General features: G+C 38.6%; 1 protein-coding gene across 4 annotated transcripts in view; it reads left to right on the plus strand.

Annotated features, from left to right (window-relative positions):
- HOOK3 (hook microtubule tethering protein 3) overlaps positions 1-13174 on the plus strand; it is a 137562-nt gene that overhangs the window by 98578 nt on the left and 25810 nt on the right. For 2 of the 4 annotated variants that reach the window (XM_058433737.1, XM_032144079.2), the window contains exons 16-17: positions 6208-6295; positions 10811-10845. The exons of 1 other annotated variant lie outside the window; for it this stretch is intronic. In XM_058433737.1, coding sequence (XP_058289720.1) covers positions 6208-6295; positions 10811-10845 — 123 coding nt within the window. Of the gene's footprint in view, positions 1-6207; positions 6296-8194; positions 8966-10810; positions 10846-13174 lie in introns of all 4 variants that reach the window. One more of the 4 variants, XR_009211716.1, reaches the window with a different exon arrangement.

Below are 13174 nucleotides of genomic sequence, written 5' to 3' on the forward strand. Positions count from 1 at the left end.
TAGCTCTGTAGTATAATTTGAAGTCAGGTAACGCGATTCCTCCAGTTTTGTTCTTTTTGCTTAGAATAGCTTTGGTTATTCTGGATATTCTGTGGTTCCATATAAATTTTAGGATTGTTTTTTCTATTTCTGTGAAGAATATCATTGTTATTTTGATAGGGATTGTTTTGAATCTATAGATAGCTTTGGGTAGTATGGACTTTTTTGTTTGTTTGTTTGTTTTGTTTTGAGATGGAATCTGTTTCTGTCACCCAGGCTGGAGTGCACTGGCACTATCTCAGCTCATTGCAACCTCCACCTCCCAGGTTCAAGTGATTCTCTTGCCTCAGCCTCCCGAGTAGCTGGGACTACAGACAGGCATGAGCCACCATGCCCAGTTAATTTTTGTATTTTAGTAGAGACAGGGTTTTGCCCTGTTGGCCAGGCTGGTCTCGAACTCCTGACCTCAGGTGATCCGCCCACCTCGGCCTCCCAAAGTGCTGGGATTACAGGTGTGAGCCACCGCATCTGGCCAACAATATGCCAACATATGGCACTTGGACATACTGAGTACTTTGTTTTTGTTTTGTTTTTTTTCCTTTTAGTGGAGAACTGGGTCTCACTAAATTGCCCAGGCAGGTCTCACACTCCTGGGCTCAGGCTATCCTCCTGCCTCTGCCTCCCTAAGAGCTAGGATTACAGGCTATCCTCCTGCCTCTGCCTCCCTAAGAGCCACCGCACCCAGCATGGACATTTTAACAATACTGATTCTTCTAATTCATGAACATAGAATATCTTTCCATTTTTTTGTGTCTTCAATTTCTTGCATCAGTGTTTTATAGTTTTAATTGTAGAGCTCATTCACTTCTTTGCTTAATTCCTAGGTATTTTATTTTATCTGTAGTGATCATAAATGGGATTCTTGATTTCTTTTTCAGATTGTTTGCTCTTGGCCTATAGAGATGTTACTGATTTTTGGCTGGGCCCGGTATTTCATGCCTGTAATCCCAGCACTTTGGGAGGCCGAGGCGGGTGGATCACGAGGTCAGGAGATCGAGACCATCCTGGCGAACACAGTGAAACCCCGTCTCTACTAAAAATCCAAAAAATTAGCCAGGCGTGGTGGCGAGCACCTGTAGTCTCAGCTACTCAGGAGGCTGAGGCAGGAGAATTGCATGAACCTGGGAGGTACAGCTTGCAGTGAGCTGAGATCACGCCACAGCACTCCAGCCTGGGCAACAAAGTGAGACTCCTGTCTCAAAAAAAAAAAAAAAAAAAAAGTTACTGATTTTTGGCCAGGTACAGTGGCTCTTGCCTGTAATCCCAGCACTTTGGGAGGCTGAGGCAGGCGGATCACGAGGTCAGGAGATTGAGACCATCCTGGCCAATATGGTGAAACCCCGTCTCTGCTAAAAATACAAAAATTAGCCAGGTGTGGTGGTACACGCCTGTAGTCCCAGCTACTACTGAGGCAGGAGTATTGCTTGAATACAGGAGGTGGTTCTCTTGTCTGATTGCTCTAGCTAGGACTTCTAGTACTGTGTTGAATAACAGGGTGAAAGTGAGCATCCTTGTCCTGTTCCTGATCTTAGACAAAAGACTTTCAGTTTTTCCCCATTCAGGGTGATACTAGCTATGGGTCTCTCATATGTAACTTTTATTATGTTGAGGTATGTTCCTTTTGTACCTAGTTTTTTGAGAGTTTTTATCATGAATTGTCATTGAATTTTATCAAATGCTTTTTCAACATCAATTGAAATTATCATATGGTCTTTGTCCTTTATTCTATTGATATAATGTGTCACATTAGTTGGTATGAGGATGTTGAACCATCCTTGCATACCTGGGATCAATCCCATTTGGTCATAATAAATGATCTTTTTAATGTGTTGTTGAATTTGGTTTGCAGTATTTTATTGAGGATTTTTGCATCAATATTCATTAGTTATATTGGCCTATACTTATATATATTTTTTTAAGACAGGGTCTTACTCTGTTGCCCGAGCTGGAGTGCAGTAGCTTAGTAGAGCCAGGTTTTCACCGTGTTGGCCAGGCTGGTCTCGAACTCTTGACATCAGGTGATCCACCTGCCTTGGCCTCCCAAAGTGTTGGGATTACAGGCATGAGCCACTGTGCCTGGCCTATAGTTTTTTTTTTTTTTTTCTTTTGATGTGTCTTTGTCTTGTTTTGGTATCAGGGTAATACTTGCCACATAGAATGAGTTTGGAGGTATTCCTTCTTCCTCTATTTTTCAGAATAGTTTGAGTAGGATTGGTATAAGTTCTTCTTTAAATGTTTTGTAGAATTTGCCAGTGAAGTCATCAGATCTGGGGCCTTTCTTTATTGGGAGACTTTTTATTATGGCTTCAATCTCATTACTTGCTATTGGTCTGTTCAGGTTTTGGATTTCTTCATGATTCAATCTTGGTAGATTATATGTGTCTAGGAATTTATCCATTTCTTCTAGATTTTTCAATTTTTTGGCATATGGTTGCTCATAATAACCAGTAATCCTTTGAATTTCTCTGGTATCAGTTGTAATGTCTCGTTTTTTGTCTCTGATTTTATTTATTTGGGTCTTGTCTCTTTGTTTCTTAGTCTGGCTAAAGGTTTGTCAGTTTATCTTTTCAAAAAACTGGCTTTTGTTTTGTTGCTCTTTTGTATTGTTTTCTTCATTTCAAATTCATTTATTTCTGCTCTGATCCTTATTTTTTATCTATTTATTTGTTTAGAGACAGAGTCTCACTCTGTCGCCCAGGCTGGAGTGTAGTGGCGCGATCTTGGCTCATGCACCCTCCACCTCCTGGGTTCAAGTGATTCTTCTGCCCCAGCCTCCAGAGTAGCTGGGACTATAGGTGTGCACCACCACCCCGGCTAATTTTTGTATTTTTAGTAGAGATGGGGTTTCACCATGTTGGCCAGGCTTGTCTCAAACTCCTAACCTCAAGTGATCCACCCACATTGGCCTCCCAAAGTGCTGGGGTTACAGGTGTGAGCCACCACGCCCAGCCTGCTCTTATCTTTATTATTTCTTCTACTAATTTTGGGTTTGGTTTGCTCTTCCCTTTCTAGTTCGTTAAGTGGCATTGTTAGGTTGTTTATTTGAAGGTTTTCTCTTTTTTGATGTAGGTACTTATGCCTATAAATTTCCCTCTTACTATGGCTTTTGCTGTATCCCATAGATTTTGGTATGTTGTGTTTCCATTATCATTTGTTTCAATAAATTTTTCAGTTTCGTTGTTGATTTCTTCATTGACCCACTGGTCATTCAGGAACGTATTGTTGAATTTCCATGTGTTTGTATAGTTTCCAAAATTTGTTTTGTTACTGATTTCTAGTTTTATTGTGTTCAGAGAAGATGCTTGATATTATTTCAATTTTTTGAGTATTTTATAGATACATTTTTTCATAAATATTTTCTTATATTTATGTTGCTTACATACTTCATACTTGAACAGTTACGTTACTATTTTTGCTCACCTATTCCCCATTGAGAGAATTTAGCTGTTTTTAAACCATTCCAAAGAACATCTTGGTACATACTGGATTGTGTTTTATGATGTTTACAATGGCTTCCACCTAGTTGGCTTGCAGTATTGTTTGATGAAATAATCTCAAAAATGACTAAGATGGATAGTTGAAATAATCTTTTAGTTGAATACATATTTCCATTTTGCTTTCTGAAAAGACTGAACAGTATTATGGTACTACTAGTAATGTGTTTATGGACCTGTGTCCCCCATATTGAATGTGGATTTTTCAGGTAATTTATTCTTTTGTTACTCAAAACCACTCAGATTTTTTTACCTTGATGTGAAAAAGTTATAGCTTTAATTAAATTTTTACTGTGATCCTTTCTAAATTATAAACCTATAATTTCTTGTAATTTAAGTAAAAGCATTTCTTATTAAACTATTTGGCCGTTTGGATTCTAAACATTTGTTATCTTGTTTTCTCCTTAAGTTGGAGCAGTCTGGCTTCTACTACTAGCATTTCACGAAAGCATTTCTTACTAAGATAACTGGTCATCTCTTAAATGGCCAATCCCGTAGCAGCACTCAAGACTTTTATCTTTCCTCATCTTTCTACTATATTCAGTGTTGTTATTCAGTTCCCCCTTCTTCAAGTTTTTTATTTCAATGATACCCATCTCTTACATTCTCTCTCATTCTCTGATATTCTTCAGGGTGAGGTTCCTCTTTCTACCCCTTGGTTGATCCGCCATGGGCCTTCTTTGTTAGTCTTTTACACTGTTTTTCACATTCTTTCTAGACAATATCATTTTTGCTCATGGCCTCAGTTAACTCCAAATGGCTCCCAAATCTGTATATTCAACTCAGGCTTCTCTGTGCTTTAGATTGAGGTATCTAGCTGTTTGACAAATTTCTAGGCATTTCATTTTCAACAAATGTAAAATGAGATCCCTGTATTTCTTTCTTATCCTGTTCCTTTTGTCTTCCCTTCTCAGTGAATACCAAAATCCTTATATTCTTTTGCCTTTTCTCAAGATAGTTCCTCCTCTGTCCCTTTCTATTTCCTCCTCTGTCCCTTTCTATTTCAGGCATATTTAGCAATAGTAATAGCCTTCTGTCATCTTGATGCCTGCTCTTGAACCTTTTTGATAATATCTTCCATTTTAAAACCAAAGTGATCTGTCTGACATACTACCTGTATGATCTGTCTGACCATGTTTTCCGTTCTTGCAATCCTTCAGTATCACCCGAGACCTTGGGAGGTAAGCTGGTCTCCTGAATGTTGCATCATGACCTAGAGAATTTATGAAAGTCAAGCCATGGGCCGGGTGCGGTGGCTCATGCCTGTAATCTCAGCACGTTGGGAGGCCAAGGCGGGTGGATCACCTGAGGTCAGGAGTTCGAGACCACCCTGACCAACATAGTGAAACCCCGTCTCTACTAAAAATACAAAAATTAGCCAGGCATGGTGGTGCGCATCTGTAATCCCAGCTACTCAGGAGGCTGAGGCACGAGGATTGCTTGAGCCTGGGAGGCAGAGGTTGCAGTGAGCTGAGATTGCACCATTGCACTCCAGCCTGGGTGACAGAAGGAGACTCCATCTCAAAAAGAAAAAAGAAAAGAAAGAAAGAAAAAGAAAAAAGAAAGTCAAGCCGTGGAATCAGCGTTATTTAAGGTTATCTGAGTTATTCCAGTTTCAGCCTGACTTGAGGCTTGCTGATAACAGGATAATCCCAGCAGACACTTTGTATTCCATACAGGGTTGTGCTGATCTCCTTTTCCCCCAGTTTCTCTCCAGCCATTCCTCCTCTCATAACATACTCATCATCCATACCATTCCTGAATTCACTGCATCCTCTTATTTTTCTGCATACTTTGGACATACTGACCTCTGTCTTGAATCTCCTTTCCACCCTTAACCCCTAGATGTTTTATTTATTGTTCTAGTCTCATTTCAAGTCCAGAGTATTTTAACTCCTCCAGAGAGTTATTGCTTCTTTGACCATCATTTTTATATGCATCTATGTACTACTTTGAAGTTTTTATCTGATTGTATTTTATTTGCTTACACTTTTTCCTCCCCACTAGACTGTAATTCCGTGAGGGCAGGGATCTTTTTTTTGTGTGTGTGAGGCAGGATCTCACTCTGTTGCCCAGACTGGCGTGCAGTGGCACGAACACAGCTCACTTCGGCCTCGACCTCCTGGGCTCAAGCGATCCTCCTACCTCATCCCCACAAGTAGCTGGGACTTACAGGTGCTCACCACCATGACTGCCTAATTTTTCTGTTTTTGGTAGAGATGGGGTTTCATCATGTTGGCCAGGCTGGCCTCAAACTCCTGAGCTCATGCAGTCCGTCCACCTTGGCCTCCCAAAGTGCTGGCATGGGCTACCATGCCCTGCCTGAGTGCAGAGATCTTTTAATACTAGTGCTGAGCACAGTCCTTGAGACATAGTCTTCATAAACATGTATTGAAGTGAATTTCAGAGAAATTAATATGCATAAGTACATTGGTTCTAAAATATGTGCCCACCCAAGCACTGTGTTAGAAGTCATCATTCAAAATTTCAAGCAATACCAAAAATAATCAGAAAAGTAAGCTGCCACTCATGACATCAGGTCACTACTATACTACTACTGCTATAACATGAGACTTGATTTTGCTAATTATACTTTCTAACTAATATGACAACCTAAGGAAAAAAGGCATACATAAGTCACCACTTGGAAAATTAATGTACATTTCATTTCTAGGCTGGTGAATCAAAGACTTCTGGAAGTACAGTCACAAGTTGAAGAATTACAAAAATCTTTACAGGATCAAGGCTCAAAAGCAGAAGATGTAAGTTTTAATATGTACCAACCATGGTCCATCAGTTTCACAATGTTGAGAAATAACTTTTATTTTTTATTTGATGTTTTTTATCAAAATAATTTAGTATTATATTGTTATAGAAAAGAAATAGTGTTTTCCTTTTTACTAACATTTCTTATAAAAAGGACCAGATAGTACTTTATTGTCTCTTCAGATTCACTCTGCTGGGAATTAGAAGTTCATTTCTAGTTACCAACTGAGGAATTAATTGAGGCTTTATGTTTTAAATGTGCTCAACTCAGTATTCAAAGATGAAGTGTAGGGTTTTTCCCCTTTGGCCAAAAAAAAAAAAAAAAATTGCTAGTGGGAATTTGGAATGTTCAAGTAGAAATTTTTAATGTAAAAGTGACTTTAAGAAAATACTGCCATCCCTAGTATTGCATTTTCTCTAAATCTCTGAATCCCTCTTACTCCTTCTGTTCCCCGACACTGGCCCTTTTTTGCACATCCCCCAGCACTCTGCGTCTCTGTCACAGCTCTGCACACTTGCACTAGAATAGTGTAAATGTATTAGCCAAGGACTGCCTTTCTTCACACCTGTGTGTTAATCTTCTACCACAGTACTCAGGTAGCACATAGTCGTCTATCTCTGGCAAAAGTGTAAGTAAGTCAAATTTTGCAAATCCTTTATGTTTAATGAACAGTAAACAACCGAGCTAAGACTTAGAGTGTTCAAAAATAGTGTAAAGAGGAGAAAAAACAAAATTTTGGTGATGAGTCTTTGCTTCAACCAGATGTTTTGTTTTTTTCCTGTTACCAATGTAATTTGCTATAAACTCTGGCATTTGAGCATAAATGTTTGTTTCCATTGATAGAGTCATTTTAGAGGATTAACTTCAAAACTATAGATGTAGCCAATTCCATTTGGCCTTATTAACATAAGAGGATATAAAAGCAAAAGGAACCAAAGAAAGGGAGTTAAGTATGTTACTTAAAACTTGTGAATACTAGATACAAAAAGCTCATCCATGGCCTAGCTTAATGAGTTTCTCCAGACATCATCTCGTGTATATTGGCAACATGTCCTTCATTCTAACATGGGTGATGTTAGCTCATCCCTTAATCAATGTGTTGGCAGTCCTTGTTAGATTCTGAGATTGATTTCTGATTCCTAAAATTGTCACCAACATTTAAACTTCCTTATGCACTTATTAAAATTTAAAACATGTTTTTATTCAAAATGCTAAACCACAAAGAGGTGAAACAAAACTACCATTAGTGTATTAAAATATTATTAAGCCTAATTAAGTATCTTAGAGATGAACTGAATGGGGCAACATTTCTTAATTCAGTGAAATCACTAGGTCCTTTAAACTGAGATAAATGTAAAATCCATTCTGGTCTCTAAAAGTCTGAGGAGACTTTTATTGATTTGTTATGGGAGTGAGGGAAGGGCATGTGGTACATAGGAAGTAAAAATGGTGAAATATCAGAATCAGCTTAAACTTCAGTGTTACAATGATGGCCATTGTGCATGGTTCTCTTACATTAAAACATAAAAGCATTTATTCTTCAAAAGATAATTTGGCATAGCTTGATTAGGTATCACTATGGTAATCAAATCTAATTAAATATGCTGTGGGCCATTACTGTAACAGAACGTATTTCAGAAGTGAGATGCTAGCCCTGTCAAGTACTATTTACATAAACTAGTCCATTTATTTGACTGTCCAGGTGCAAATGTCTTGCTGTAAACTAAGCAGAACTTTGCTCTGAGCTCTTTTCTATATGTAGAAAAGATTCAGATAGCTGAAACTGTGCCTCCAAATGGCTTAGAGAAATAAATAGTGCTATACAGGATGTATGGTTCTTGCCCCAGCAAATATTTTTATGTTTTTGTCTTACTTTTCTCTTTCTCTAACTTAGAGTGTTGCATCTCGGGAATGTGCAACACATAAAGCAACCTGCCAAAGGAAGTGGGCCCCTCTGGAGAAGAACAACATAATTTCTGCCAGCTTCTGTTATCAAAAGCACAGTCCTTTCATGTGATCTTAAGTCAGAGTAGAAGGGGTTGCACATTTTTATTATTATTTTCATGTAATTTGTTTTTAGCATGGAAGCAGAAGAACATTGTTATATCCAGCCATATGGATAATTTGAGCTAGCTACAATATATAAAACTTCAGAGAACACGACAGGATGAGGAGACGGTAGAAAAAAGAAAAATATACATTTCTTTTAAAAAGTGCATATCTTGGGCTGGGCACAGTGGCTCACGCCTGTAATCCCAGCACTTTGGGAGGCCGAGGCGGGCGGATCACGAGGTCAGGAGATCAAGATCATCCTGACTAACACAGTGAAACCCCGTCTCTACTAAAAATACCAAAAAAAATTAGCCGGGCGTGGTGGCGGGTGCCTGTAGTCCCAGCTACTCGGGAAGCTGAGGCAGGAGAATGGCGTGAACCCAGGTGGCGGAGCTTGCAGTGAGCAGAGATTACACCACTGCACTCCAGCCTGAGCAACAGAGCAAGACTCCATCTCAAAAAAAAAAAAAAAAAAGAAAAGAAAAGAAAAAAAAGTACTTATCTTTTACTTCTGTTCATGAATTACTAAATCGTTCCTTCTCTTGGCTGCTGTGTTTGCTTCATACTAATTTGTCCTCTCTGTCTCTTGGCATGGTTTCTGCTCAAGGCTATTGTAAGTATGGCTTCCTTTTCATTTTCATATAGTGAGCAGTTTTTGGATTTAGACTGCCATCATAGTTGATGGTGTGGAAAATTTTATTAAGGTAGTTTTGTGCAAAATGAATATTTGGATTACTTGCCTTATAGGTTTAGGACCTTTACAATTAAGATACTCAAAGGATATCAAACTCTTAAAGAGTCAGCCAACAAGAAGTCTGCTCTTGGTTTTATTCCCCATTCCACTCCTGTTCCATCCCATTATTATAATTAATTCATTTATATAAATTATCTTGATACAGTCTACGCTCCTCCTGCCCCATGCTTTGGTAGGAACAGTCTTCAGTTTGGAGAGAGAGGCACTGCAGCATAGGAAGCATGGAGGTGAAGGCCATGCATGGACTCTGGGGTCTGGCAGACCTGGGTTTTGGATCTGCCACTTAAAAGCTACTAAATGTTCTCCAGCCTGCCCTTCCTCAACTAAGATGGGGCTGTCGTTACACAGGCTGTGAGGTTTACATATGACAGTGTCTATGACATGATTTAGAGCATTGTTTGGCATATTACCCATTTAACTATGTTATTATATATCTTCTCAGAGTTAAAGTTTTGCTAGAGTCTAATCAAAACGTAAGCACAGAATTAAAGTTTCTAAAAAGTATTTACATTTTACCCCTGTGCTAAAGAAGGAATGAGCAGTAATCGAAAGTTAATAGAGTTGGCCGGGCACAGTGGCTCACACCTGTAATCCCAGCACTTTGGGAGTCCGAGGTGGGAGAAGGATCACTGAGGCCCAGAAGTTTGAGACCAGCCTGGGCAACAAAGTGAGATCCCGTCTCTATTTTTTTTTTATTTTTTTATAAAATAAAGTTAACAGGGTTATCTTTTTGTATATTTGGGAAGCAGTGATAGAGGACATGTGGATCTACTGAGGTAACTATAGTTAACATATTGAGGAAAGAAGTGAAATTTGAAGTATTATAGAGCTGTGTTAGAATGGAAATGAATAAAAAATTGTGGTAATTATTATCAAAATAACTTAGTGTGAGGGTTCCTTTTCCCTCATCACTGGCGTTGATTGGACAATTTGTTTTATAAGCCTATATTAATTGGGTTTTGACTGAATTAATTATATAACCATTTATCTCAAAATGAAATGTTTCATAAAATTTATTAATAGTATGTACTGTATAAGTGTTAAATTATGAAATTTAGTGGTCTTATAGAGAATGTCTTTATTGTTTATTTTTAGGTCAATTTTGATCTCCTGCTTTTCAGGAGACTTTTTTTTTTTATCCAGTGAAAGCTACATTCTCCAGCATATTAAAGGCTGTGCATATGCCTTCACATGAAGGCCTGCATATGAATCCTTCACATTCCCATACCACTGCATAAATTATTTGTAACCTGTGCATTTTCATAAGTCACTGATTAAGTCAGATGTATTTATAGAAGCTGACCCAATACTTTATCATGACTCAAGAAAAATAGTATAGCAGATAAGTGTCTTAAAGGAAGTCTATTATTACTAGGGTCCTGTCTGCCTGCCAAATCCAGGAATATTAGGTCTATAATTAAGTGACTTTTTCATTCCTATTTTATTCATCTGCCTGACTATAAATAGAGAATTCATATATATCCAGGTTGTGGGTATTTCATACTGATTGTCATCTCTTAGGGGCTGCGCTCTCCCTTTATTAAAGAGATTTAAACTGGGGTACATAGTGTGTTTTCAGCTCTTTGACCAAACAAATTACTGAGAGCTCACTCAAAATTAATGACTGTTGTACTTTTAACTTAAAAGAAAATACTATTTAGTTAAAATGTGAGGTAATAAACTAATTTTGTTTTTCATTTTTAGTCAGTCCTTCTAAAAAAGAAGCTTGAAGAACATCTGTAAGTATAAAAGCTGTTGAGGCTGATTCGTCTATAGTGGAACACATGTGCTTTGTGTTAGGTAGTTACAGTGCGTCTAGGCGTTGGCACAGGTGGCCCTTGAAGAAACAGAAAATTATAATACATATTAAGAGAGTCTGAAGGGTCACTTCTCCCCAAGGTTCTCAGGTCAGAATAATGACCGCTTTAGAACTGCCTTCTCATATGAGACTTCAGGGTTTTCTGTCTTTGTGATAATCGTAGTTAGGAGTTTGAGACACTCTAGATGATGGGTCAGATACCTCTTTCTATAAAGGGTCAGATAGTAATTGCTTTTTAGGAGTTGAAAGCTGGTCTCTGTCACAGCCACTCAGCTCTGCAGTTGTAGCTTGAAAACAGCCATAGACAATACATCAATTAATGGTTGTGACCATGTTGCAGTAAAACTTTATAGATACGAACAGGCAGCAGTCTGGTTTTGGCCCATGGGCTATAGCTTGCCAGCTCTAAAGTATTGCCAGCTTAATCTATTTATTAAAAAAAAAAAAAAAAAGTTAAGAGACAGGGTCTTTTTAAAAAGAGACCCTGTCTTTAAGAGACTTTAAGGTCTTTAAGAGACAGGGTCACTATGTTGCCCAGGCTGGACTTGAACTCTGGTCTCAAGTGATCCTCCTGCTGCGACCTTCTGAGTAGCTGGGATTACAAGTGCATGCCACCACACCCAGTCTAATCTTCTTTCTTAAGTAAATTTTTTAAAATCTATAAAAGCTTGTCAGTAGATTTTCAAATATTTCCTGGAATTACAAACAAGGACTTTTTGGTATAAAAGATGAAGTAAATTTTAAAATATTCACATTTGTTTTTTCATGAAGAAGAAATCTTCTCTCTTTATCTTTAACTGAGGTTGACCATATTAGAGATGTTTCATAATTTTTCTTGCACCCAGTAACAACCTTAATCCTTCTCATCCTTTTCTAGCAAAACTCCTGGCAAGCATTGAATTAGTGACTGTGAATTGATAGCCTGTTAAAGTGTTACAACTTTACACTGTGCTAAACCAGACATCCTCAGTACCACAAAGATAATTTGGGTTTATTCTACTAGGATGTGAAAGAAATTCTCTTCTGGCAATCTGCCTCCTGCTATCCAGTTTGTGTTTTTGGGTTTTAAATGGTAAATGTGGGAGACACGGATAGTCCTGGTGACGGATTTGCTAGCAATTCAAGCAGTGGGCAGTTTCTTAATGTACTAGAACAGAAAATACTACTTTTGCCTTTTGTGAGATTACCTGCAATGAGAATTTAGTACTGAATTCTGTCCTTTAAAAAAAAAAATTCTCATTCCTTTATGGCAAAAAATATAACACCTGTCATTTCATAAAACTACCAACTGACTATTATTCTGTGCGCAGTCATTTACATAGTGAAAAATCTTCATCAGAAAGGGTTTATTAGTGAAGATGGAGCCTGTATTAGTTCTTATAGCTACCATGTCAAATTACCATACACTAGATGGTTTATGGCAACATAAATTTATTCTCTCATAGTTCTGGAGGCTAGAAGAACCAAGGTGGCAGCAGGCTGGTTCCTTCTAGAGGTTTGGAGGGACAATCTGCTCTGTGATCCTTCTTGTGGCTGGTAACCGCCAGCAGTCCTGATGTTTTTGGTTGTAGACAGATAACTCCAGTCTCTTTCTCCACCTTCACATGTCATTCTTTTCTCTGTATGTCTGTGTCTTGTGACCTTCTTAAAAGGATACCAATCATTGGATTTAGGGCCTTCCCTGATCCAGTGTGCCCTCATCTTAGCTACTTACATCTATAAACACCCAATTTCCAAATATTGTCACATTCATATATCCTAGGAATTAAAACTTCAATTTTTCTTTTTAGGAGACATAATTCAGCCCACCACATGAGCCACAGATATCTCCAAATATGGCCAGCCTCATGCATACTTAAAATGACAATGGGCCAGGTGTGGTGGCTCACGCCTGTAATCCCAGGACTTTGGGAGGCCAAGGCAGGTCAATCACTTGAGGTCAGGAGTTTGAGACCAACCTGGCCAACATAGTGAAACTCTGTCTCTACTAAAAATACAAAAATTAGTGGGGCATGGTGGTGTGCACCTGTAATCCTAGCTACTCAGGAGGCTGAGGCAGCAGAATCACTTGAATCCAGAAACCAGAGGTTGCAGTGAGCCGAGATCACACCACTGCACTCCAGCCTGAGCAACAGAGCAGGACTCTGTCTCAAAAAAAAAAAGAAAAGAAAGAAAGTCGGGTGCGGTGGCTCACGCCTGTAATCCCAGAACTTTGGGAGGCTGATGCAGGTGGATCACTGAAGGTCAGG

This window comes from Hylobates moloch, unplaced genomic scaffold (assembly GCF_009828535.3).
Source record: "Hylobates moloch isolate HMO894 unplaced genomic scaffold, HMol_V3 SCAFFOLD_22, whole genome shotgun sequence".
Taxonomy (NCBI): Eukaryota; Metazoa; Chordata; class Mammalia; order Primates; family Hylobatidae; genus Hylobates; species Hylobates moloch.